General features: G+C 45.9%; 1 protein-coding gene across 7 annotated transcripts in view; it reads left to right on the top strand.

Annotated features, from left to right (window-relative positions):
• MEGF11 (multiple EGF like domains 11) overlaps positions 1-25,856 on the top strand; it is a 333,743-nt gene that overhangs the window by 293,530 nt on the left and 14,357 nt on the right. For 6 of the 7 annotated variants that reach the window (XM_083713081.1, XM_083713079.1, XM_083713078.1 and 3 more), the window contains 4 exons: positions 2,603-2,731; positions 4,833-4,961; positions 8,997-9,125; positions 9,497-9,727. In XM_083713081.1, coding sequence (XP_083569207.1) covers positions 2,603-2,731; positions 4,833-4,961; positions 8,997-9,125; positions 9,497-9,727 — 618 coding nt within the window. Of the gene's footprint in view, positions 1-2,602; positions 2,732-4,832; positions 4,962-8,996; positions 9,126-9,496; positions 9,728-18,192; positions 18,312-21,352; positions 21,420-25,856 lie in introns of all 7 variants that reach the window. The other variant, XM_083713077.1, reaches the window with a different exon arrangement.

Raw genomic sequence — 25,856 nt, 5'->3', positions numbered from 1 at the left:
GTATAGAGATTGTATGCACTGAATTGGTTTCCGTTTCAGACCTGGGGCGAATATGTGGGCATCGTCATTTTCTGCTTCCCTTTCAGCCGGACTTCTCTGTCATCCCTGTTTGTGAGAGCTGTTTCTAACATGGGACAACTGTCCTCACCAGTGTTCTGCACTCTGCAACCTTCTTGACTTCCCAGGCTCTAACTGAAGCCCAAGAAAGATGCCATGAGGAGGAGAAGGTTGTTAAACAGAGCTTGGATAGCCATCTCTCAGGGATTCTTTAGCTGTGATTCCTGCATTGCAGGGGGTTGGACTAGATGCCTCTTTTTGTCCCTTCCCACTACGATTGTATAATTCTATGAACTCGTCTCATGGGGGCTTTTCAGATAAGGAAAGACGGGAGGCTGCAAAGAGAGTGGATAAACATTTTGGGGGGGTGTTGGAGGAGAACATTCCCCTTGGCCACCTTACAACAGTAATAATAATAATAATAAATTTTTATTTTATTTTATTTATTCAGAAAACCGGGCTCAGGGCGGCAGCTAACAACAAATTTAAAACACTTAGTTGTAAAAGCAGCATAAAATACAGTATACAAACATGAATAGCACTAAAATTCAAAGTTCAGAAATCAATTTGGGGTAAATCCACCTAATAAGCATTAGATAGTCACTAGGGCTAGCTGGCTAAATTAGACCTACTTGGGCCAGCGTGGAGGCCAGGGGAGAATTAGCTGTGGGGTCTCAGAGTGGGTAATCTTCATAAAACGGGAGGGGAAGGGAAGAGAAGGGAAATAAAAGATCATGCTGAATTGAAATTAAAGGCCAGGCGGAATAGCTCTGTCTTACAGGCCCGACAGAAGGAGGTTAAATCCTGAAGGAAGACAGAGCATTGCACCAGGTCGGAGCCATCACTGAAAAGTCCCTGGCCCTGGTGGAGGATAGTCTGACTTCCTTAGGGCCTGGGACCTCTAAGCTATGGTTATTCATGGACTTTAAGGTCCTCTGTGGGGCATACCAGGAGAGGTGGTCCTGTAAATATGAGGGCCCTAAGCCACAAAGGGCTTTAAAGGTCAAAACCAGGACCTTGAACCTGACCCTATACTCCACCGGGAGCCAGTGCAACTGGTAAAGCACTGGGTGAATATGCTCCCATGGCAGGGACCCCGTGAGGAGCCTCACTGCAGCCTTCTGCACCCGCTGGAGTTTGGGGGACAGTAAGGGAAGCTCAACACACTCTGTTCTCACCAATATTCTAAAACGCCCCGAGAATGAAGCAGAAAAACACTGAATCTTTTTTTCACCGGGAAGGGGGGGGGAGACTTTTGAGAAATTTGAGGAGAAATGTTGGCATACCACTAGGCATCATGCCCCCATCGCCCCCTTGTTCTATGCGGGTGTGAGGGGAGAGACTCCATCCGGCAAGACCTCCTTCCACCTGCCTTGCTCTGCCCTCTGCTTCTCAATGTGTATTGTATTGTTTTATGTACTGTGGCTTGCCGTTGTTTTATTGATTATAGTTTAGATATGATTGTAACTGTTGAGTGGATATCTGTTTAACTTTTATATGTTGATATTATTATTTTATACTATTCTAATGATTGTTGAATGTTACTTTTTTGATGGAGGTTGCCTATTTTAAAGTTATGTTTTATTATCACATTTTTGTATTGCATTAGATTGTTATAAGATGTACATTTTTTGTTTCTTCAGCTTGTAAACCGCCTTGAGTATTGTAAGATAGAAAGGCGGTATACAAATTAAAAATGTTGATGGTGATGATGAGTGCACACTCAGAGCTCCCCATTCACTTCTGTGCAATATGCAATTCCATTTTGGATATCTGGTGACACGTGTATTCGGACGTGTGAAGTGTTGCATCTGTTTTCCTAGTTATGAAGCTAGCACTTCTACTCTGCTTTTCTAATGTTCCTTTCACCCTGTTTCATTATGAAACCGTGGCCTTTTTGGCCAATATACTGGCATGCCCTGCTAAATTTCACTAACACCCTACCCTTTCTGCACAGCCCGTTCCCCCCCCCCCCATGATTCCCCCATGAAAACAGCAGGAAAGAACTGCGTGCCAACATGCCTCCCCAAATTTTGTCACTTTACTCCCGCGATTTTCCAGGTAAAGGGAAGGCTGCACATGGGATTTTTTTCTAGAATCAAATAACATGGAAAAGAGCACTGAGCATGCGCTATATTCCATTCGTTTTCTATAAATGGGTTTTATACAGTGGTACCTCTGGTTACATATGCTTCAGGTTACAGACTCCGCTAACCCAGAAATAGTGCTTCAAGTTAAGAACTTTGCTTCAGGATAAGAACAGAAATCGGTGCGGCAGCAGCAGGAGGCCCCATTGGCTAAAGTGGTGCTTCAGGTTAAGAACAGTTTCAGGTTAAGTACGGACCTCTGGAACGAATTAAGTACTTAACTTGAGGTACCACTGTATTGTGTGAAAGCTTAAATATAGAACAGAAATTAACAGTTAGGGAAACATTGAGGGGAATGGAGTAAACTGCTGTGTGAATGCAGCTGAAGTGGCTGGCCTTTCAAAAACATAGATATATGGAACATTGTATAATTGTTTTATCTCTCTCTTTCTCTCCAGCATGCCCTGTTGGTTTTTGGGGTGCAGACTGTTTTCATTCTTGCAGTTGTCATAATGGTGCAGTATGCAGCCCTCACGATGGAGAATGCAGGTGCACCCCGGGCTGGACGGGTCCCTACTGTACACAACGTAAGATTTACAGCTTTAAATGATGGTGGTGGTTAGTGGGAATGTGTCTGTTTTTAAAAAGTATGCACTGCCCCCTTGTGGTAGCTTCCTGCATTGCATCCTTCAGGGGGGTTTTGCTAATGCACACTTAATCTCTGCCAAAAAACAAAGCAAAGAAACAAATGTTCCTAGTAAAAAGAGATGTTAACCAAATGAGAAAAAAGAGTAGCAAAACTTGATTTATCTATTTGTGTACATAACATCTTAATTCCCCAGCACTTACTTCCAAGGCAGACACGTCAACATTTCGGCAGTGCACTTAATTTGTTTTGAGACAAAGCCAAACAAGACCACCAGATTTATTTTGAAATTAGGAGATCACTTACCTGTGTTCTTCCAGGAGAACTGCAGTTTTTAGAACCTGAACATTTGGAATTAGGAGACATTTTAAATGCAAGCTTTTGCATCATTAGCAGCCAGGTGTTCTAAATTAAATAGTTGAAATTGGGGAAGGGCTGTTGATCAGCGGTGAAGCATCTGCTTTGCATGTAGAAGGTCCCAGTGGCATCTCAAGGCAAAGCTGGGAATGTCCCCTGCCTGAAGCCCTGGAGAACAACTGCTGCCAGTCAGTGCAGGCAGTACTGAGCTTGATAGACCAATGGTCTGGTTCAGTATAAGGCAGCTTCCTATGTCACTGCGTAAGAGTCACACTTTAACATCTTTACAAGGCTGACTCACACATTTAAAGAAAACATATTGATTTCCTTCCTTCCACCCATGCTGTACCTGCAAGTCATAGGAACATAGGAAGTGGCCTTATACTGAGACAAATGGTCCACCCAGTTCAATATTGTCTACACTGATTGGCAGCGGTTTTCCAGAGTTTCAGACTGGGGTCTTTCCCAGCCTTACCTGGAGATGCCAGGATTTGATCCTGAGACCATCTGCATGCAAGGCAGATGCTCTGCCACTGAGCTACCGTCCCCATGCTGCTGTTCTCCCCTAGTCTACATACTCTGGGGTTGCCTCTTTTCCCCATCATAGCTCTTCTGCTGCAGAGCAGCTAGCAGCCACCCTCAGACGACCCTGCATTTCCCCTTTTCCCACATTAGGTGTGTTCAGACTTTACATTCAACAAGTATGCAGTCTGTGTACCTGTGTAGACAATAGCTGAGCTGTACCTTTGTACATAAAGAAGGCTGATCGCCGAAGAATTGATGCTTTTGAATTATGGAGCTGGAGGAGACTCTTGAGAGTCCCATGGACTGCAAGAAGATCAAACCTCTCCATCCTTAAGGAAATCAGCCCTGAGTGGTCACTGGAAGGACAGATCCTGAAGCTGAGGCTCCAATACTTTGGCCACCTCATGAGAAGAGAAGACTCCCTGGAGTTGGGAAAGATGGAGGGCACAAGGAGAAGGGGACGACAGAGGACGAGATGGTTGGACAGTGTTCTTGAAGGTACCAGCATGAGTTTAACCAAACTACGGGAGGCAGTGGAAGACAGGAGTGCCTGGCGTGCTCTGGTCCATGAGGACACGAAGAATCGGACACGACTAAACGACTGAACAACAGCAACCCTTGTACATGCAATGAGAGTGTAGTCTGTGTGCCTGTGTACACAGTAGATTGTACAAATTGACATTCACACACTTGCAAACAAACAAGGGGCAGCTTGTACCTGAGTTCTCTGTAACTTGTGAACAAGCCTCCTGTGATTTGATCATGGGCATGGCATGCAGGAAACAAAATAGAGCTTCAGTCACGAGCAATTTTGAAAATGATGTTTTTAAAGCTGTTGTCGTTTTACTTCCAAGCAGCTTAAGGCAGCGCACAGGTTCTCCCTGCCACACCCAACCTTTTTATCCTCAGAACAGGCCTGCAAAGTAGGTTAGACTGAAATAAGGTGCCTGACCCAAGGACGCCCAGTGAGCTCCGTAGCTAGTTGGGAACTTGACTCTTGGCTTTGTAGGTCCCCTGGTTAATAATAATAATAATAATAATAATATCTCTGGGCGGCTTCCAACAAAATATTAAAATACAATGGTCTGTTAAACATTAAAAGCTTCCCTTTTCTACTTATTTACCTTTTCTTCTTTCTCTATTTCTACCCCCCACCCCAGGATGTCCAGCTGCTTTCTATGGGAAAAGCTGTGCCAACGTCTGCCAGTGTCAGAATGGAGCGGATTGTGACCACATTACTGGGCAGTGCACATGCAGGACGGGGTTTACGGGGAAGCAGTGTGAGCAAAGTAAGTTGCTATTGTTTCTGACCTTCTCCCCTTCGTCCTAGGAGGGTCTTTTCCCTTTGGCTGTGTTCACAATTGAAAATGAATATGTGTGTGTGTCCTCACATCCTATGCTCTGTTTCAAGTTGTGGGAGGCAGCTGTTGCAGCTAATTGCAAAGCACCCTTCCACTTTCTGCTACAGCAGCAGTGAGGAACCTTTTTAAGAACATAAGAAGAGCCAGTAGCTCATCTGGTCCAGCACCCTGATCTCACATTGGTCATTCTAATATCGAACAACTCTTACACCAGAAAGTTCTTCCTAATGTTTAGTTGGAATCTCCTTTCTTTTAACTTGAATCCATTGGTTTGGGTCCTACGCTCTGGAGCAAGGAGGAAACAAGCTTGCTCCATCTTCCAGCCCTCTTCTTCTCCAGGCTAAACATACCCAACTCCCTCAACAGTTCCTCACAAGGCTCGCTTTCCAGACCCTTGACCACCTTGGTTGCCCTCCTCTGCACATATTCCAGCTTCTCAATATCCTCCTTAAATTGCAGTTTCCAGGACTGGACACTGTCCTCCACAGAGTAGTCCAGGTATGGCAGAATAGAGAGGGGCTGTTCTATTTCTCTTGATCATGACACTATAGTTGTGTTGATGCAGTCTAGAATAGCATTAGCTTTTTTGCTGCTTCATCCCACTGTGGATTCATGTTCAGCTTGTGGTCTGTTAAGAACGGACCTCCGGAACGAATTAAGTTCTTAACCCGAGGTACCACTGTACTGAAATTCATTTCTAGTTTGAGCCCAGTTCTCCAACCCGTTCAGTGCTCTCAGACCAACTGTTTAATTATCTGTTCTAGGAACTTTCCTTGTATCGATGTCAAGCTCACCGTTTGGTAGTTACCTGGGTCTTCTCCCCACCCCCCACTCTCCCACCTCCCACTTTTTGAAGGTGGGGACAATATTACTGCCTCCAAATGTGGAGACAGACCATAACCATTTTGGCTAGCAGCATTTGATAGCTTTTTACCCACTCCCACAGGAGTCAAGCTGGATGGCGTTAAAGGAGGACTGGACAGAATCATGGAGGCAGAGGCTATCAGTGTTTACTAGCCACAGCGGCTAAGCTTTCGCCCATGGCCAAAAGCAGCAATGCTTCTGAATACCAGTTGCTGGAAACCACATGAGGAGAGGATGGTTTTGCACGTGGGTCCTCCTTGCAGACTTCTCCTGGGTGGCCACTGTGAAAACAAGAGAGTAGACTAGATGGGCCACTGGCCTAATCCAGCAGACTCTTCTTATCTTCTCATGATCCTGTCCACACAGGAACTCCTAGAATCCACCTTCAGACGCTTACAAAGTATAGGTGGTGTGACTTTAATATCACGTCAGCTTTTGCTCTGTCCTGTTGTGTTTATTTATTTCTTCAGGTCAGGAGACAAAAGGAAGTCCTTTTTTCACATAGTGCATAGTTCAACGATGGCATCTGCTCCCACAAACATGCAGTGATGGCCGCCAACTTGGATGGCTTTGAAATGATGGAGGAGAAGGCTATCAATTATGATGGCTGTGTTCTGCCTCCAGCGCTGGAAACAGTGTGCCTGCCGCTGGGAATCACAGATGGGGATAATGCTGTTCTGCTCCAATCCTGCTTGCAGCCTTCCCAGTGGGGCATCTGATTGGCCACTGTGAGAACAGGCTGCTGGACTAGATGGGCCCCTGTTGGCCTGATGCAACTGCAGGGTTCTTATTTATCTATCTCTTTTATTTGGGGCTTTTTATACTGCCCAATTAACCATGCTCTCTCTGGACAGTTCACAAATTTTAAAAATCAATGCATGGCAAATATAGTCAAAGCTAAAAACAAGCAATTCGGAAGGGGGAAAAAAAACTGGCACAATGATCGGCATCAATGCCACATAAAACCATCAAGAAGCCACAGCGCAAGATCAATAAAAACTATTTAAAAACCACTAAATCCAACAAAGGAGGAAATGAAATAGTCCTAAGTGCTAAAATGCACAAAACCTCAGTGATTAAAAGACCCAAGAGAAGTGCTTACTTATCCATTCTGATGAAGAGCTCTAGAGAACTCCAAAGCTTTGCTAACTTTTTGTGGCAGGTAGGTTGTCCTATAGTGGATTTTAGGCCCCCTACTCCACCCATGGATCAGCAAGAACATAAAAAGAGCCTGCTAGATCAGGCCATAGGGGGCCCCTCTACTCCAGCATCTCCTGGGTCTCCTACCAACTCTCAGCACCCTTAACAAACTACAGCTCCCAGAATTCTTTGGGGGGAGCTGTGACTGTTTAAAGTGGTATCATAGTGCTTTAAATGTGTGGTGTGAACATGACTATGACCTTACATGACAAAAACAGCTCTCTCTGCAATTTAAGACAGGAAACAATGTTGAGAGCTTAGAACGGGTCATTTGGTGCCAACTTCCTTGTCCCATGTTTACATTCAGGGCTTTAATGATGGTTTTTGGAAGGGAGAGAGTTGCCTTCCTTCTGTGGACTTTATGAATGTGTTGCTGCTGGGCTGGGCAGCCTGTGTCTGATGGGACCAAGGAGGTGGTCATCTTGAAGGAGCTTTGCTGGTTTAGGGCGAATAAATAGTACAGTTGACTGGCACTTCCTGTAGAACTCCCCATTCTTCTCTTTCTCCAAAGTCTCAGGAGTTTCCAGGCTGCTTTGCAGCCTTCCTTTCTATTTCTTACAGAAAGTTGCCCAACAATACATTATAAGCAGCCTCTGGATTTATTGATTGCCATCATGGTAATTGCTTGAATAAATTATGTCATTGGACATTCAATCATTTTGCCTCTGGTAGAAATACAGGACTACCAAACTTTCAGCATCCAGGAGGAGAAAAAAAGGGAGGAAGAATGCAGAGCTAAATCATGGATACTTTTGTTGTCAGGGCTGGCTTGGGGCCCCTACCCCTTCCAGGCGAAGTGTCCTTTAGTAGACTCCTTCCATTGTTTGTGGACCTTAGGTAAATTATTTAGCTGTGGTGGAAGCAGTCCAGGCAGTGCTCAGCCACCCTTTAGGTTTCCCACAATTGCCCAGTGGTGACACTAGGTGAGGGGCATTGTGGGGAATCTTAAGGGTGTCTACACCCAGACACCTGGCACTCCTTGAGAGTGCTAGGCCAGAAAATATTTGGGGGGGGGGACCCCTGTAGCTGCCCAATGATGCCAAGGTCTGGCGCCATCCCAGGATATAGTTGCTGCTGTCACTGAAGCATCAGAGCAACAAGGCACACTGGCACAATTTAATGAAGTACAAACTTGCTTTATTTTAGTGGTCCCTGCAGATTTATGAAATGGTGTTTTATGGTTGCTGTTGTTTTTACAGTTTATAAATATTCATAAACAAATTAAATAAATGCAGAAGAATAGATGGCAAGAGCTCTGCTGTCTTTCTGCCCAAGTCATAGGTGGGCAAACCTATGGGCTGCGTTCAACCTGCAGCCCCTTGGCCTCACTCCCCCACCCCACCTTCCCAGCCTCTCCTGCTCCTTCCCTGCTGGAAGAGATTCTCTGCCTTAAACCCTGGAGAGCTATTGCTAGCCAGTGGAGGCAATACTGAACTGGATGGACCAGTGGTCTGGCTTGGTATAAGGAAATTTCCTCTGTTCTTGTGTACCATGGAGATTGCCATTACTGTTAGCTGCCTTGAGTAATAGATGCATGTTAGAAGAGCAGGATATATGAATCATTATAGTAACAAATCCTCCATTTAAAAATATACCGTATTTTTCCGTGTATAAGACTATATTTTTTCCAAAATTGTTGAAGTTTAAAATAAGGGGTCGTCTTATACACGGATAGTGCATAGTGCATTTTCTTAATTTCGGGTTAAAAAAATAGGGGTCATCTTATACATGGGGGCGTCTTATACACAGAAAAATGCGGTATATGTAAAAATGGTCTCTTCTTGTCAAAGTTCTCACTGACCATTTCACCCTTTTTATACACACACACACACACACACACACACAGCGCTTTCTTGCGGTCCATAGACCCATAAATTTTCGCCCTTTTTGAATTTGCAGAATGCCCCCCAGGAACATTTGGTTATGGTTGCCAGCAGCTGTGCGAATGCATGAACAACGCGACCTGCGACTACGTTACGGGCACCTGCTACTGCAGCCCTGGCTTCAAAGGAATCAGGTGTGACCAAGGTGAGACAAAATCCCTTTGCCTTTTCTTTCAAACTGAGTGCCCAAGTATGTCTTTCGGCAGCCTCTCAGATAGCGATGGATGAGCCTAAGCATGGGACTGGCAAGATAAGAAACTAAAATTGACATTTTTGCCCATCCTTTTGCCCCGGGTTGGGTGGGGGGGAACCCTTGGATAGGGGCAGTAAGTTACAAAATATTTTGCTGGTGTTGCAAATGTTTCCATCCAGTATTTGTAGTCCAGAGATTCCAAAGAGGAGGGAGGGAGGGAGGGAGGGAGGGAGGGAGGGAGGGAGGGAGAGATAAACGCCTCTCCTTGCAAAATGGGTTTCTGCCACTCAATTTAACAGCACATTGTGAATTATTTTTAACAGCGGCTCTCATGATGGAAGAATTAAACCCCTATACTAAAATTAGTCCCGCTCTTGGATCGGAGAGGCATTCAGTGGGAGCCATCATTGGGATTATTATCCTCCTGCTAATTATTATGGTTCTGCTGGCACTCTTCGTGTGGTATCGACGGAAGCAGAAGAAAGGCCACGACATGCCAAGCGTCTCGTACACGCCAGCCATGCGGATGACAAACACCGATTACTCACTCTCTGGTAAGGGACACTTCCTTTCCTTATGGTGATGCAATGCGGGCTCTGACGCTTTTACGAGGGAAGGGAAATAAATGTCAGTTTCTTGTTGGCACAAAGGACTTCTTCGTTTTCCTCTTGGACGCTGCCATTCCCCAAAGTCTTACCTTGGATATGTAGGGAAGCCAGGACAGACAGACAGGCTAGTGGGTAGAGCAGAGAAAATAGCCTCGCTCCTCCGCCCCCCAAAAAGCAGCAGCGAGAGAAGGGCCATAGCTCAGTGGTAGAGCATCTGTCTTCCATGCAGAAGGACCCAAGTTCAATCCTCAATGTAATATCCAGATAGGGAGGTAACCCTGCCTGAAACTCTGCTGCTGCTGCCAGTCCATGTAGACAACACTTGGGTTAGATGGGCTGGCAGTCTGCCTATGCCCTGTGTTCCAATGAGAGTCAGAGAGGCCGAGTTTCTCTAACAGCCTTTGCCGACAGCTGTGCTAGCTGGGAGCTGGAGTTCCAAACATCTGGAAGGTGCTAGGTTGGTAAAGGTTGTACTGCAACATTCCAAGGCTTGGTTCTCTAGAGGGAAATTCCCATAGACGTCAGTGGGAGTTCAGTAGCAGAACTACACACACACACACACACACAAATAATGCACAGGTTATTTGTGTTCTGGATGGAGTTGCAGTCCCCCTATAGAAACAACCAAGTTTGAGATTTCACGGTGCTTTGGGGCCCAACTCTGTCATCTGAGAGGCGCAAGTGGCCTTGATGGCACAGACCGCTCTTTGCCATCCTGGGCTGCTGCATGACCCCTTTCCAGACAGAGATGCCCTAACTTCAGTCATCCATGCTGGGGTAGCTTCTCAGTTGGGCTACTGCAGTGCATTACATGGAGCTGCCCTTGGAGACACTTCAAAAACTGTGGAGAGTGAAGAATGCTAGAGTGCTATCTAGGAACACCCAACTTGCCGGTGCAGAGAAGGCTGGGGTGGGTCCTGGTCCATTTCTGGGACCAATTCAAAGTGTTTGCACTCCTTGCTATAGCCCAGGATAACTGGCAGGTCCGTCCGCCAGCCCATCTCTACAGGGGTCTGCCCCAAGCTGTGGGCTCATCTTCAGAAGCCTCTCCCTGGGAATGCGTGCTCTCCCATGTGTGATGGGCAGCAATCGGAGAAAGATGCTTCTGGGTGCTGGTGGTGGGGATGCCTCTGTTGCAGAATGCCCTCCCTAGAGTGGCTTGCCTGGCAACAGCCGGGTTGTCGTTTCTTTGACATCAGCTGCTTTGGTGTCATTTTCACACCAGATGGAAAGCTTAATAATAATAATAATAATAATTTATTTAATTTTATTTGGAAGATTGATATCAGACAGTTTGATCAAAGAGCTGTCTTAAAGTGGGGTACATAATCATAAAACTGTACATAAGACACAGCTAAAATCCGCAAAACTTTTTTTTAGAAAAAATATACACATAAAATAATCATCACTAAGACACAGATAAAAGCACTAAAACTTTTAATAGTGAATAAAGATAGCTGCGTTTATATTTTCTTCTCTCCCAGTTTCATCTTCAGTGTTTTGTTCTCATGCTTCTCTTTTATTTACTAATTCAGACTTGCACTGTTATTTTATCGCTTTTATTTTAATATGCTTTTTTCATGGTCATGGTTGTATTTTTATCTTTATTGTGAGCTTTCCTGGGAAAGTTTCTTTAAGGGGGGAGTGTGTGTATGTGTGTGCGCGCGCAGAACTACCAACCAATTTCAGTAACCCTGACAACAACCTTGTAAGGTTGGCCAGTCATTAATATGACCCTCAGGTTGCAGATGGATGACTGAAACTGGGAGTCATTTACCTCTGGTCACTTAGTGTGTCCGTGTAACATTTGAACTTGGTGCTTCTGGCTCATAACTCAGGGCCCCTCTAGACTGGTGAAGGGTAGGGTTTGCAAATATCTTCTTCAGCATGTCATTCATTGAATAATAGTTCACCAGTGGTGCATTTACACTGTCTGCACATCAGTCTGCTTTATTAATTGGTTTGTGATGCTTCCTCACTGTTACCAGATTATTGCCATCCTGAAGGGGCTCTCAAGCTCTAGCACAACGAAAGTGGGACCCCAAAAAGCACATCTGGGGTATTTAAAGATACAGGATTTCAGCAGGAAGTTGTGGGATATGCACTATTTGGAAACGAAGCGGTGTGCCCACCTCGAAATGTTTGCGAGTGGAAATGGAGTTGAAAGCTAGGCTCATGCATAACTGCCCTAATATCGTTGTGAGCGCATGAATGCACAATAAAAACACAAAGTCTGGAAGGGCTCTCGGGTGCAGCCCAACATTCTCTGCTGCCATCCACAGGCACCGTTCCGGATACTGTTTTATGCTCCAAAGCATAAATTGGTTTTGAAGAGCTCCAGTTGCTGCAGCTCCCTCAATTTTACGATTTTGTGGGATTGTCAGGGAGTCCACAGAGCTATAGTCCTTGGGATTACTTGGATCAAAACTGTGATGGATAAGCCACCCAGCTTGCAAGGAGGAGAGGCAAAGAAGGTGCTATATATCCTCTTCTTCCAAACTACCCAGACAGTCTTTTGCCAGCATCCCTGGGGGAAACAGCCATAAACTTCCTCCAGCAGTAATGCTGCAGAAAACTCCTTTTTGATGAAATGCATCCTCCGTGCAGAGAGGGTTGTACCCATCCGTAATTCCAATGGTAAATTGCTTGCTGTCTGTGGAGAGTACATCTAAATTCCCAGAAGCCACAACGTTCCCTGGAGAGAGAGCCAGTGAGAGTGAAAACAGAGGTTGGGGGGGTCCCAACTCCATTCTCCCAAATTATCCCTTCCCACCCTGTGGCCAAGCCCTCTTGCCATGGTGTCCAACCCCTCTTCACAGTCACCTTTCGACCATGCAGTGTACTGACTATGACAGTTGTGTCACTGCCAGCCTTTGCGTGGCTAGTTCCCGACCCCCCCAGGTGGAAATAATGACACATGACACAATAATTAAGATTAATGGGCTAAAAAAGGCCACAACTTTATTGGTTACAGGTGAAGAGCGGTATTGGCTTAGGCATTGGTCCTAACCGACTATATCCAACTCCAGCCCATCTGCTCAAAGTCTGGGAAGGGTTAACCACCAATAGGGGGGAGTCCTGCTGATGCACATCAACTAGGAACCTCCCTGGGGTCACCACTAGGGGGCGTGCCTTGGGCCCTAACCTCCTTAGGCTTCGGACAGGACCACGCCCCCTGGAATCCTTTAACGGACTTCCCTCTTCCATCTACAGAGCAAATACCAATGCGTAACCGCCAATACCCAGAAAGTTGTGACGATTTGCTATGAGGTAGGCGAAAACCAAGTGGCTGGTGCCAATTTGCCAAGTGGAAAAATTCCTACCAGGCCCCTCAACGGCGACCAACCAAGGTCCATAGCAAGGTCAAGAAACGAAAACCTTATAGGGCAGGAGGGTGGGAAAAAGCAGGAACAGCTGACAGGCGGCAAAGAGGGAGATTCCCAGCCGTGTCCTGCCTTAAATAGGGCAGGCCACGCCCCCCAAGCCAACCAATTGGGAAGCCCCCCAATCACGCAGGGCTGGCCTCCGCCTGCCACGCACATTGAGAGGCCGTGAAGCCCACAACTCCACCTCCTCCTTAGGCAGAAGAGGCTTTCTCCTGCTAGTGCATGCAGCAACCTGCTTAGGTGAGTCAAAGTAGGGGCAGTGGCGAAGGAAGGCTCTCCGGCCCTGGGTATGGGGTGTCGAGGGGCAGGGCAAACTGGCCACAGGGGTGGGGCAGACCGCCCCATGCCACTGATATGGATGGCACATGCGTGGCACCGATATGGGCAGCACTTAAGCAACGCCCATACAGATGGCGCTCGAAGTGGCGCCCTCGGCCACCCTACAGTGAGTGTAGCCCTTGGCCACCCGCCATTTTGGCACTCCCCCTCAGGGTGACACCCGGTGCGGACTGCCCCCCCCCCTACACCCCTGAGTATGGGTGGAGGAGAAAATAGATTTGGTTTGCATTTGAAGGCAATTTGTACTTTCTGACACACCTTTCAAAATCCAAACGAGTCCACATCTTGCAAGCAAGTTTTCCGGCAAAGTAATACGTACAAAAACATAAATATTAGGGTAAAGTGTGCAATAAAAGGCATCTATTAGTGAAAATAGCATGCCCAAAAGTGTATCTTATGAAAAATTGACACTAAAATACTGATGAATTTTCACAAGGAATTTTTTTAAAAAAATGCAAACTGATTTTGAAGAGTGGAGAACTGGACTAGGAGACTGGGAGTTTCTGTAACTTTGCCCCAGCCTATCTGATTAACCTAACTTGGGATGGAATGGGGTCCCATATCAAAGGCCAACTCACTTTATGAGAAATTTTCATAAAATTTATGCCCCACTTGATTGTAAAAAAAACACACCCTCAAAGCGCTTTACAAAAAGGTAACACAATAAACTGAGAAAAATCGCAACCATACTTTAAAAACATAAAAAATAAAATATTAAAAACATTAAAATTGCCTACACTTTCAAAGCATTTGGGTAGGCTTGTTTGAACAAGAATGTTTTTATCAGGCAATGAAAAGACCATGGGGAAGGTGCCTGCTTGATCTCAATAGGCAGGGAATGCCAAAGTGTGGGTGCTGCTGCTTTAAACATTTCTGGGAGACCTGGGTTCAAATCCTACCCTCTGGTGGAGCCACCCGTGTAAAAAAAAAAAGGCCACAAACTGCCTTAAAGGTGAAGAGCTGTTTATTTGCACTCAGTGCTGCCTGAACTGCCAAACACAGATAAGGCAGAACCAGGCTCTGGGCAACAGGTCTCAGGGATGTTGATCTGGGCCACCTGTACCTAGAGTGGCCTCCTTCAAGCTGACAAATGCTTTCTCATCTGACTCTCCTCCAGTGAAGTTGGCGGCATCAGGAACTCCACAAGGTGTCAGAAGAGCCACGTGTATCTTTAAAAAAAACAAAAAAAAACCCTCCCAAGTGGCTTGGATTTAAAATGGATCTACTTAGTGCTGTGCCAGGATTTATTCTGTGTTTTGTTGTTGTTTTGCCCCTCACCATTTCCCCTCAGTTAATGAGAGAAGAAATTGCACTTGAAAATTACCAGAGAGGAGAGAGAATGTCAGGAATACCCTCATGGGGGAGGGGCAGAATTTTTGTTGTGCTTACCTTCCTTTTGAGGTAACCCAAGGGCTGTTTGCGAGTGTCTTGTCTTTCATCCGACAAGTCGTATTGTGCATTCTGCTTGTCTGCACTTCCTGGAAATGCTATTACATCCTTGGGTGGGCTTTGCTCGAATCGCAGGAAGGGTTGAGAAGGCTGCCCACTGTACTCCTGTTGGCTGTTCATTAAAAAGGGGAAATGGATAGGTGGAGTATTGTTTTTTCACAGCAAGGGCCACATTCCCTTCTGGGCAGCCTCATGCAACTCATGGAAGGGGCACAGGTGGGTTGAGCAAGGAATGCAGTGTGCCTGTGTGCACCAGGCTACTTCCTATAAATGCTCTCACACACACCCTCTGCTTGCCATCCAGACAGGCAAGAGGCATTATGAGAGTTCAAGGACACTTTCCAGTAAGGCAGAAACCCTCAAGGAGGATGGAAAACAGGGCCTAGAGCAGCGGTTCTCAACCTGTGGGTCCCCAGATGTTGTTGGACTACAACTCCCATCATCCCTGAGCTCTGGCCTTGCTAGCTAGGGATGATGGGAGTTGCAGTCCAACAACATCTGGGGACCCAGAGGTTGAGAACTGCTGGCCTAGAAGGTGTGTGGCCTTGGGAAAGCCCTGGGGTCCAGATAGAGAGGCTTGGGGCCACATGCTTCCGCCAGGCTTGATGTCCCCCACCCCTGTTTTAAATGAAGTGAACTCACTTCAGCAGTTGAGGGAACTGGGTAGCCTGGAGAAGAGAAGACTGAGAGGGGATGTGATAGCCTTCTTCAAATAACTGAAAGGCTGACACACAGAAGGTGGAGCAAGCTTGTTGCTGCTGCTCCAGAGGGCAGGACTCAAACCAATGGATTCAAATGACAAGAGACAAGATTCTGCCTGAGCATTAGGAAGAACTTTCTGGCAGCAAAAGCTGTTCAGCAGTGGAATGGCCTACCTCAGAAGGTGGTAGACTCTCCTTCCATGGAGGTTTTCCTACAGATGTTGGCTGGCCATCTGTCAGGGATTCTTTAGCTGTGATTACTGGCAGTGCAGGGAGTTGGATTAGATGGTACGTAGGGCCCTTTCCATCTCTACAATTTTATGACTTTTTAAGAAAACAGTGCAGTGAGCTTTGTTGTGAGGAAAAAGGAAGGACTTCACCTAAAGACAAAATCTCAAGGGCTTGGTATCCAGCCTCCCCCTGTCCCATGCCCCAATGTAAGCCCATCACAAGGTCATCTCCATGGGGCAAGTCAGGAAGCAAAGGGCAGATGCGGACACACCATCGTTGTCCCCTGCGCAACGAGATGGCAACCACAGTTTCACACACACCGAAATCCAAAGACCTTCTTAAGCAGATGAGGCAGGGGAAGGAGAAAAAAATTTTTGAGTAATTGGAGGGTGGATTTTGGCACAGCGCTAATCTATTCATTCCAAGTCTTCTCTTCTCCATATGACAATTAAAGTTTGATTCCAGCCTTTCATTAACCAGAGGGATCCTGCAGAGGTACTGCATTCCCACCCCCAAACCTATATATCATTCGTATCCTTGAATCATGAAGTTTTCACTTAACAAAGGAAGCACCCAAGTGTGCCAGTGAATTTTCCAGTCCAGTTACCAATGTTTTTGTTTTATCAGTAGAGGTCTCCCCCAAATTAAGATTTTTAATTAATACAAGGTAAATGAGAGCCTGCCTGCTTCTTTTTCTTGTTCTTGCTTTCCAAAGCTGCTTGCTGTTCCCTGCATCCTTATCGGTCTTTTAATTCATCTGGGAGTGGTTTAATTGCTAAATTGAGTTTGTTTCACTCTTCCGAAGGAAGTGTTGCTATTTTGATCTTTATGGGGTGGCTGTTTTCGTTCAATGGCAAGGCAAATGGATTGCCAACAGATGGTCGTTAAAGTTGGCAGCTCTGCATCCCTTAAATAGTTGGCATTCCTCTCTGGGTCGTCATAGACTTTGGCCGAGGAGAAGGTAAAGAACTGTCACTGATTCATGGATGTTGTTAACCTCAGGGATGTGTCTCTGCAGAACGAGGGCCCAGGAGAGCTGCTCTGTTCCCTCCTATGTGCCTGTCACAATTTTTGCTGGCTCTCCCTCAGGAAGGCGCTGCCTTTTCCATGTTGCACCAAGGGATCAGGCTCTCTCCGAGCTCTGTTGTGAATAGATTTCACTTTTGTACTTTAAAAAAAGTGTCAATTAAAAACTCGGACATCCTGCATGCATTGCGCAGGTTTGCATGGTTATTATTTATATTATTTTTTGCATACTTTGGTTCTAAGGGGGAAGGAGGGGCTATTAAGAACATAAAGAGAGCTCAGTTGGATCAGGCCAAGGAGGTGGAACATGCCTATTGTGGCTAGTAGCTATTGAGAGCCTAATTCATCATGAATCTGCCTAAACCCCTTTTAAAGCCACCGTAGTTGATGGCCATCACCGTCTCCTGTGGAAAGCAGAGCAATACATTTGGCACCAGTTGGGCTACAGGAGTTGCCAGAAGGAGGCATGCAAAGCGCGATCCAAAGGTCTTAGAGACTCCACTCCAGATTTGTGTAGCATTTACTCTTTAGCCTTTTCTTCTCCCAAATATATCTGGCAAGGCAGCCAACAGAGGTTGAGGATCAACGCTTTTCTTCTGCTAAATGGGCTACCTTCCCAGATTGATGAGCCCCATCTGCCCCTCACATCCCCTTGTCTGCCCCTGGAATAAGCACATGTAGAAGTACAAAATAAAATCGTTCTTTAAACAAATTTAAGGGGCAACCCACACTGGTCAGTTGGGCAGGGGGAATGGGAAATGGAGGAGAGGAGATGGAATGGCTTGCTGGGAAGATGGTGTGGCTGGTTGGCTGGCTGGCACCAACCCTGAACAGGAGTACTTCTGCTAGGAGGTGCAAATGCAATGCAACTGTTTGTTGTAGGTCCCACTTGTATACATCTTAATTACAAGGTGGGGTTTAAACATGATCTCTGTGTTTGGATGGTCTTGCACATAGAGCTTCATATTTTTATGCATCCTCCAGGCTGCATTCAAATTTATTCTTTGCACTGTACCAGAGACTGAGTCTTCCATTTGCCCTGTCTTCCACAATGGTTGGTGCAGGGCTGTGACTGAAGGGAGGGGGGCGTAGCAAGGCAAAAATATTCCTGGCTTGACAGATCGGAAGTGGTGGTGTGGTTTTGTAACCTAACCTGCCCATGTATGTGTGTGTGTGTTTTAGCACATAGGAGTGTGCACATAACACTCTCTCCCTCTCTTCCCCTCCTTCCTCCGGTGCAGCTCCAAAAGAGTGTTGTGATGACTTGTTTTCTTCCCAGATATATCTCAAGGTAACAGCAATGCACACTGTTTTTCCAACCCAAGCTACCACACCCTGCCATGTGGTGTGACTTCACGGTTCTTTCCCAGTAATCTGGATGGAAACCTCTCCAGTAAGGTAGATATGACCCTTGTCTTGCTCTCCATTCCTGGCACCGTTCTCCCCGGTTCAAGGAAATGTGCCATAATGGTTCTGTTTAGTTGTCATGGCTGAATAAACCTGGCGTAGGCAAAGTGGCACCCTCCAGATGGAATACAACTCCCATCATCCCTGATCATTGGCCATGTTGGCTGGTGGGAGCTGGAGGTCAACAACATCTGGAGGGCACCATGTTGGCTGTCTCTGGAATAAGCTACCCAGCTCAAGGACAACCAATAAGGTGCTTTCTAGATGCTGTTGGACTACAGCTCCCACCAGTCCCCAGCTAGTATGGGCAGTGGTTAGGGTTGAGGGGAGTTGTGGTTCAAGATCTGGAGATCACCATCTTGTCTGCCCCTGGAATAAGCTACTCAGCCCATTGACAGCCAACGTGGTGCTTTCTAGATGGTGTTGGACTACAGCTCCCATCAGTCCCCAGATAACACAGTCAATGATCAGGGATAATGGGAGTTAAGAAGAGACTGCTGGATCAGGTAAATGGTCCATGTAGTCCAGCATCCTGTTCTCACGGTGGCCACCCAGTTGGAAGCTCACAAGCAGGACCTGAGTAGCACAGCAACTCTGGTCACCTGTGTTTCCCAGTAACTGGAATTCAGAAGCATTACTGCCTCCAACCATGGAGGCTTGAAGCCATTGATAGCCTCCATGAATTTCTCCATTCATCTTGTAGTCCAACAACATCTGGATGGTGCCACATTGGCTAACCCTGACTTCAGTTGGTGAAACTGATCATGCTGTTGCAGTCCTCAGCTTTCACAGGTGGATTGAAAGAAGAGTCAGATCAGGTGAAAAACGACAAGGGATCTTCCTTATTGTGGCTTGAGGCAACAACAGCTTTCTCCAACCTAGTGCCCCCCAGATGTTCAGGGCAGCAATTCTTATCAGCCCCATACTAGGGCTGATGGTAGGTGTAGTTCCAAAACATCTGGAAGGCATCAGGTTGGGGAAGGTTGGGGTACAGCCGCCTCTATGATGCACACCTTTTGTAGGGTATTGCAGCAACCCAACATGGCTGCCTTTCTGGAATTTGTCTCTTTCAAAAGTAACTCCTCTGTTGTGCATCTAACGAAGTAGACTAAGACTCTAAGAGAGCTCTCATGGCAACAAAACTCGTTAGCTTTTAAGGTGCCATAAGACGCCCAATCTGCTGCAACGGATTGAGATGCTCACTCTTTATAGAAGATTTGGGTTCTTTCTGGTCACAGGTAGACCCATTCTTGCTCCCTTCTAATTGCATAGTTAGCTTATTGTCTCTTGCAATGGTGTTCTCTGACAAAGGTGCAGTTCCCTGTTGCAGGAGTGGCTAAGGGATTGGCTGTAGCTCAGTGGCAGAGTATCTGTTTGGCATGCAGAAGGTTACAGGTTACCCCAGCATCTCCAGGTAGGGCTGGGAAAATCCCCTGTACAAAATCCTGGAGAACTGCTGGCAGTCAGTGTAGACAATATTGAGCTAGACGGACCAATGGCCTGGCTTAGTATAAGGCAGCTTCCTATTTCCCTGTGTCTTAAGGGAAGGACCATAGCTCAGCAGTAGAGCATCTGCTTTGCATGCAAGTCCCAGATTCAACCCCCAGAATCTCCAGCTAGGACAGGGAATGTCCCCCAAATGAGGACAGCCACTTACAGTTACTGCACAGACAATACTGAGCTAGATGGAGCAACGGTCTGATTTGGTATAAGGCAGCATCCTATATATAGGAATAATGCTTCCACCCTAGGATTGGCTGGCTGGAAAGTCACATGCTAGAGCACTTCTTCATTGAACTCAATATACTCTGACCACCCACAACCAGGTTCTTTGTAACTTCAGTTCCCTGTTCTCATCCAGCAGCACCTTAGCCTCCATTCATCCCCAAATGATGGTGGGAGGAGGAGCTCAGAACAGCTTGCCATAGCTCCTTAGGGGAAATCTGCCAGGTGAATTGTGAGTGATGTGTCTTTCAGATGCCGCTCACAATAGAGAGCCTTTCCCCCATCTTTATCATGAGACTGGGAACATGGGAAGAATTAACCCTTTCCAAACAATATGCAAACAAACACAGCTATCCTCCAAAATTTGTTGATCTCCAGTTTTTGTGATGCAGCCCACAAAATGTATAGAAGTGCACATATTAGCAGAACTTATTCATAAGAAGGCATGTATTAGTAAATAAAAATTTAAAAATACAGAAATGCATTATATTAAGAGGAGACACTTGCAAAAAAAAGTGTATATTGATGAGGAAATTTGCATACAAATATTGGAGGGAGGGAGAAAGGCACACTATAATACTGATGATTTTTGCAAAGACTTTCTTTGTTAAAATTGCAAACTGATAAGAAAATGTGCTGAACTGAAGACGAGAAAAGTGAGGAATTGAGGGTAACCAAAAATTGACAGATTTCTCATCCCTACTTGAGATGCTGAGCGAATCCCAGTTGCAACAGACTGAATTGTTTCTGCAACTACCTCCTGAAACTCTGTTTGGATTTTGCTGGTGGATCTGTTTTGAGCATAGCGATCTCCTCCAAGGTTGCTGATTTTTTTCCTTGAATTGGAAGGATTCCTCTCCACTGTGTTGATTAAGTGAACCTCCCTCTTTTCCGACTAGTTTTGTGACTGCATGCTAGTATCATTTTGTGGTGGTGGTAGTTTATATATATATATATATATATAAGCTCCTTCCCCCTTCACTGTTTTCTCCGGGTTGTGTCTTAATTTGTAAGTCATTTGCACAAACACCTGAATATTCTCTTGGGGGGGAGGCAGTTGTGGCTCCCCTGTCCTTCTCAGCATGCTGTGGTGTAGCCAAGCTCATCTCCTTCTCATCGCATCTTCTCTGTCCTGCCAGTTTCCAAAGTTCCCAGTGAGTCTAACTAGCTTGTTCCAAGGAAAGACTCTCAGCTTCACTTCCCCACCTGCCTATTTCAATTTCATTTTCCAACCCCCCTTGGCTTTTGTGGTGGGGCTCTTTAATTGCTTCTGCATTAACTCCTTGCTGTCGTGACTCTTTGAACAGCTCAGTAATAAAATCCTTGACAGACGCACTGCAGACTGGAGAGCTTACGGCTATCTGAGTGATCTAGGTCAGTAATTTTCATCCATTAAGTCATTTGAAGTCCCAGGTCCATTTAAAATATGAGTTTATGCACTCAAAAAAAAACCTTACTTCCTTTAAACAGTCTGTTGCAGATTTTCTAAAAACCTACCCAGGTGGGTTTTGTCCTACCACAAAGAAATCTGTTGGAAGTCCAAGTCTTTTGTTTTGTATAATGCTGAATTTCACAGGCGAAGAGAGTTTTGTCCAGGCTTGGGAGAGTGCCTGTTTGGTCAGTTTTCTTTATTTAGTGGATGGCTTAATTCTATGAGGACTTTGGGCTTCTCCACAACTCCTCCTCATGTCTTGCTGCTTTCCCCTGGGGAAAACCACTCTTCAGTGCTCAGTCGGAGCAAATGGAAATAGGGTGGTTTGTGGATTGCTGTTTGTTCCAATTTAAAGCTAGAGTGACTTTTCCCTGGGAAAGGAGCAGGGCAAAGGGGAGAACTGCTTGGACCCATGCTTTCTAGGCATGAGACAAGAGGAAGTGTGGGACAAGCCCTTTGTTTCAGTGCTGCTTTCTGTCATAGAGGTGGCACTACAGCACTGCTTTTAATTGTTTTATTAGATACTTTTTTATTTCTCTTCATTATTTATGCATTCACAAGGCACCTAAAATTTACTAAGCACTGTGTAGAGATTTATTCAGCGCTGTATGCAAGCTCACAGTCTACTAGACATGATACAAAAGGGGGGGGGGGAAGTGAGAAAGGAAGAGGAAAATCAAGCAAATTCAAATGCCAGTTCTTTAAGTTGCATAATTGATTGACTAGCTTGAATGGCCAGTGAGAAGGAGGTGGTTCTGGGAGAAAAGGATCAAATGGCAGCTGGTCCCAGGTAACCTGATGGAATGGGCTTGGCTACCATGTCCTCTTCCACAGATGCAGCCAGGTGGAAGTGGGAGATGTGGAGCCAACACCAGCATTAACAGTTTCAAGAGTAACTACTTTCTGCCTGGTTTTCCTCTAAATTCTCCCGCCCTGATGCAGTTCATACTGAGAAGTTCATACTGGCCATGATCGCTGAGCATTCAGGAAACATTAGGGCCAGACGGAGACCACCTGTTGTTTCCTGGGCGCTGAAAGTTCAGAATGACACTCCCTCATCCACATATATACACAGAATGGTGAATGCCACCACTGATAAATTTCATTGTGGGATGGTTGATCATTGGAAAAGACTTAGCAGGCCAGATCAGGCCAACAGTTTGTTACCTCTAGACTAAGTCCTTCCTCTAGATTTATGGCCTTTGTTGTGAGCTTGGGTTTAAGTTCATCACAATTCTTTTTCTTTCCATTTTAATGACCCATTCAGCTAGATTGTCCATCTTTAATTGCTTTGGGGTGGATATAGTGCTGGCGCAGGTTTGCAAGTTAGTTGGGTTGCAAGGATGTACCACTTTCCTGCATTTTCTAAAATACCACTTTTTTCCAATTCAGAGACTATAACAGGAGTGCAGAACTTGTGGCCCTCCAAATGTTGTTAAATTCCAGATCTTGCTATTCCTCAGTTCCCATCATTCCTGGCCATAGTGTCTGGGGTTGAAGGGCGTTGGAATCCAACAGCTGGAAGCCTGCACTACAGGCTTGTCCATTTAGTGATTTCCCAATATCTTTGTTTGATGGCTTGATCAGTGTGTGTGTGTGTGTGTGTGTGTGTGTGTGTGTGTGTGTGTGACTGACTGTAGAGAGTCTGGATACTTTTCTTTTTGGCTGCCCATTGTAGCCCCATCGCCTTTCTTCTTTGGCGATCACTCGTAGCTGAGTAAGATTGTCTTCCATGAAAACGGTCTTAACAGTGAGTCCGTAAGTGACTGTGAAGGTCCAATTCTGAATTCATACATCCGTCCACAGGTTTCCGGGCTGGAGTTGATCACGGTGAGGGTCTGTCAAACGTGCCTCCCCCTTAGTTCATTTCTCCCTTTTGTTCTGAGTCCGTGCTTCTTCAAAGTCCATGACACCTTTGGTAACGACGGTTCTCCAATTGGAGCACTCATAGGCCAGTGTTCATATATGAATACCAGTATATAATTTTCCACACACAAAAAAGCACTGGCTTTGATGCAGGCCATAGCTGAAAGACTGGCGCCTTCAAGGTGGCTGATCTAGGGAATGAATGCAGCCCAAACCACAGCAGCATAGGCATACAAATCAATACAAAACTGAACTGGACCTTCTGGCAAGCTGTGCCAAGGAGATGATAAAGGGTCTGGAAACCAAGCCTTATGAGGAATGGTTGAGGGAGTTGGGTATGTTTAGCCTGGAGAAGAGAAGGCTGAGAGGCGGTATGATAGCCATCTTCAGATATCTGAAGGGATGTCACACAAAAGATGTTTTCTGCCATTCTCAAGGGTAGGCACAAAACCAGTGGATTTAAAGGACAAGAACAGAGATTCTGACTAAACATTAGGAAGCAAGTTCTGCTGGTAAGAGTTGGGATGGACCACCGCAGAAGATGAACTCTTCTTCATTGGAAGTTTTTAAACAGAGGTTGGAGGGCCATCTGTCAGGCATTCTTTAGCTGTGATTCCTGCATGGCAGGGGCTTGGACTAGACGACCCTTGTAGACCCTTCCAACTCTACCATTCTATCACCGATCAACACGAGTCTTGCATATGGTTGCACCAGCTTCTATTGCTTCATAAAAATGGTGGGCAGTGGTGGCTTGTGCCCATTGAGACTGGTAGAGAGGGAAGGCAGGGAGGCCAACTGTAGGTGTGACCAGAGTCAATGGGTGGTGGAACCAACTTATTCTAGTTTTGTCCCCGTCCTCATTCCCCCCTCATTGACCTATATGGGGGCAAAATTGACAAGCACAAGCAAGCTGACAGCCAGAGCCACCCCCTGGGATGGTTGTTAAGGAAGAAAGCAGGCAAGTGGCTGAGGGCAGACTGAGGTTGGTGGGGCAGCCTCTGTTGATAGTGGTCTTTGTGTGAGAAGAGGGGCCAGGAGGAAACCCTGAACAAGCCTTATCCTACTCCACATGCACCATCTCTCTCAGGCATCTGCAAGTGACCCTATTCCATGCCAGGGGGATTGAGCATGGTGCATGTGCACCAGTCATAGAGCACTGGGATTACTATAAAACCAGCACACCTGTGTGCGGCCCTTAATAGCAAATGTGGGTGCTGAGCACCAACAGAATTGGGAAAAGATGTAGGCATCAGCAAGCTCAGGAAAACCCTAAGTCAGGCATAGGCAGACTCAGCCCTCCAGATGTTTTGGGACTACAACTCCCATCATCCCATCAGTCCTGTTAGCTAGGGCTGATGGGAGTTGTAGTCCCAAAACATCTAGAGGGCCAAGTTTGCCTATGCCTGCCCTAAGTTTTGCAGAAGTAATTAAAAAAAAACATTCCCCCAATTGAGATTTATTATTATTATTATTATTATTATTATTATTATTATTATTATTATTATTATTATTATTATTTTAATGGTCCTCTGAGGGCTGGGCACATTTAATAGTCATGGAGTGTTGACTCAGGAGGAAAAGTGGGAGAGGAGAGTGGAGTAGAGTAAAAATCCTTTTTTGTTACTGTCAGAGCTGCCCTCAGATTCTTCCCCTTCGCTCTCCATTTCCTCTCTCCCCTGTGCCTCTGCTCCTGAGCCCCTGACAGTTACTACCCCAGATTTTGCAAGAGAAACATTTGAATGTCAGCTGCAGACGGGTGTCCTCAAAGCCAGGCCGGGGGGGGGGGGGGATTTCCCATCCGCCTCGTTGAATCTGTGCAAATTTTAAGTGGCTTGCAAAATGCCCCCACGTCGCATCATATAATAAGGCATCTCATTTTGAAGGGACTAACCTTCAAATCCACCAGCGACAGAGGGCTTCAAAGTAAGTGCTGCAGATGCATATTTATACCTCCATTGTGTTAGATCGCTCCCTAATTTAGCTGAGTCCCCAGCAGGAGATTTTCCCACTTTCCTCCTGATGAGGAGATTTCCTTGCCAAGGATTTCCAGCTGTAAGAGAGTGCTTTGAAAAGAGAAAGCCATCCATGCTATCGCCATCTGCAAACAGGTGCAGAGGTAGCGGGATTATGGGGTAGAGGCAGCCCAGCTCCTTTGAAATCAGAAGAAGTTTTGCCATTGAATGTGAACACCCCCCCCCCCATTTCCCCCTTTGCTTGGAAGAATTTAATGGACTAAATTTTTCATATGAATGTTTGCACCACAAAGAGTGGCCTAAACAAATTTTACATGCCAGGCAATTTTTGCATACTTAAAAAAATTATCCAGCTAATGATACCAGTAAGGGAGGGATCCATAGCTCTGCAGAGCACTGAAGCCACCCTTCTTGACCACTGCACATCTCTCTAGAATGGCTTTGACCACTCTGCACAGGTGTAGTGACAGCAGGAAGAACAAACCTCTGTTCTCCCTGTCTCATACGAAATAAATCTTTTGCAGCCTCTCCAATGGGGAA

Source organism: Podarcis gaigeae (genome assembly GCF_964106915.1).
Source record: "Podarcis gaigeae genome assembly, chromosome: 14".
Lineage (NCBI taxonomy): Eukaryota > Metazoa > Chordata > Lepidosauria > Squamata > Lacertidae > Podarcis > Podarcis gaigeae.
The sequence above is the reverse complement of the archived record's forward strand: the minus strand, read 5'-3'. Positions and strand labels throughout refer to the sequence as shown.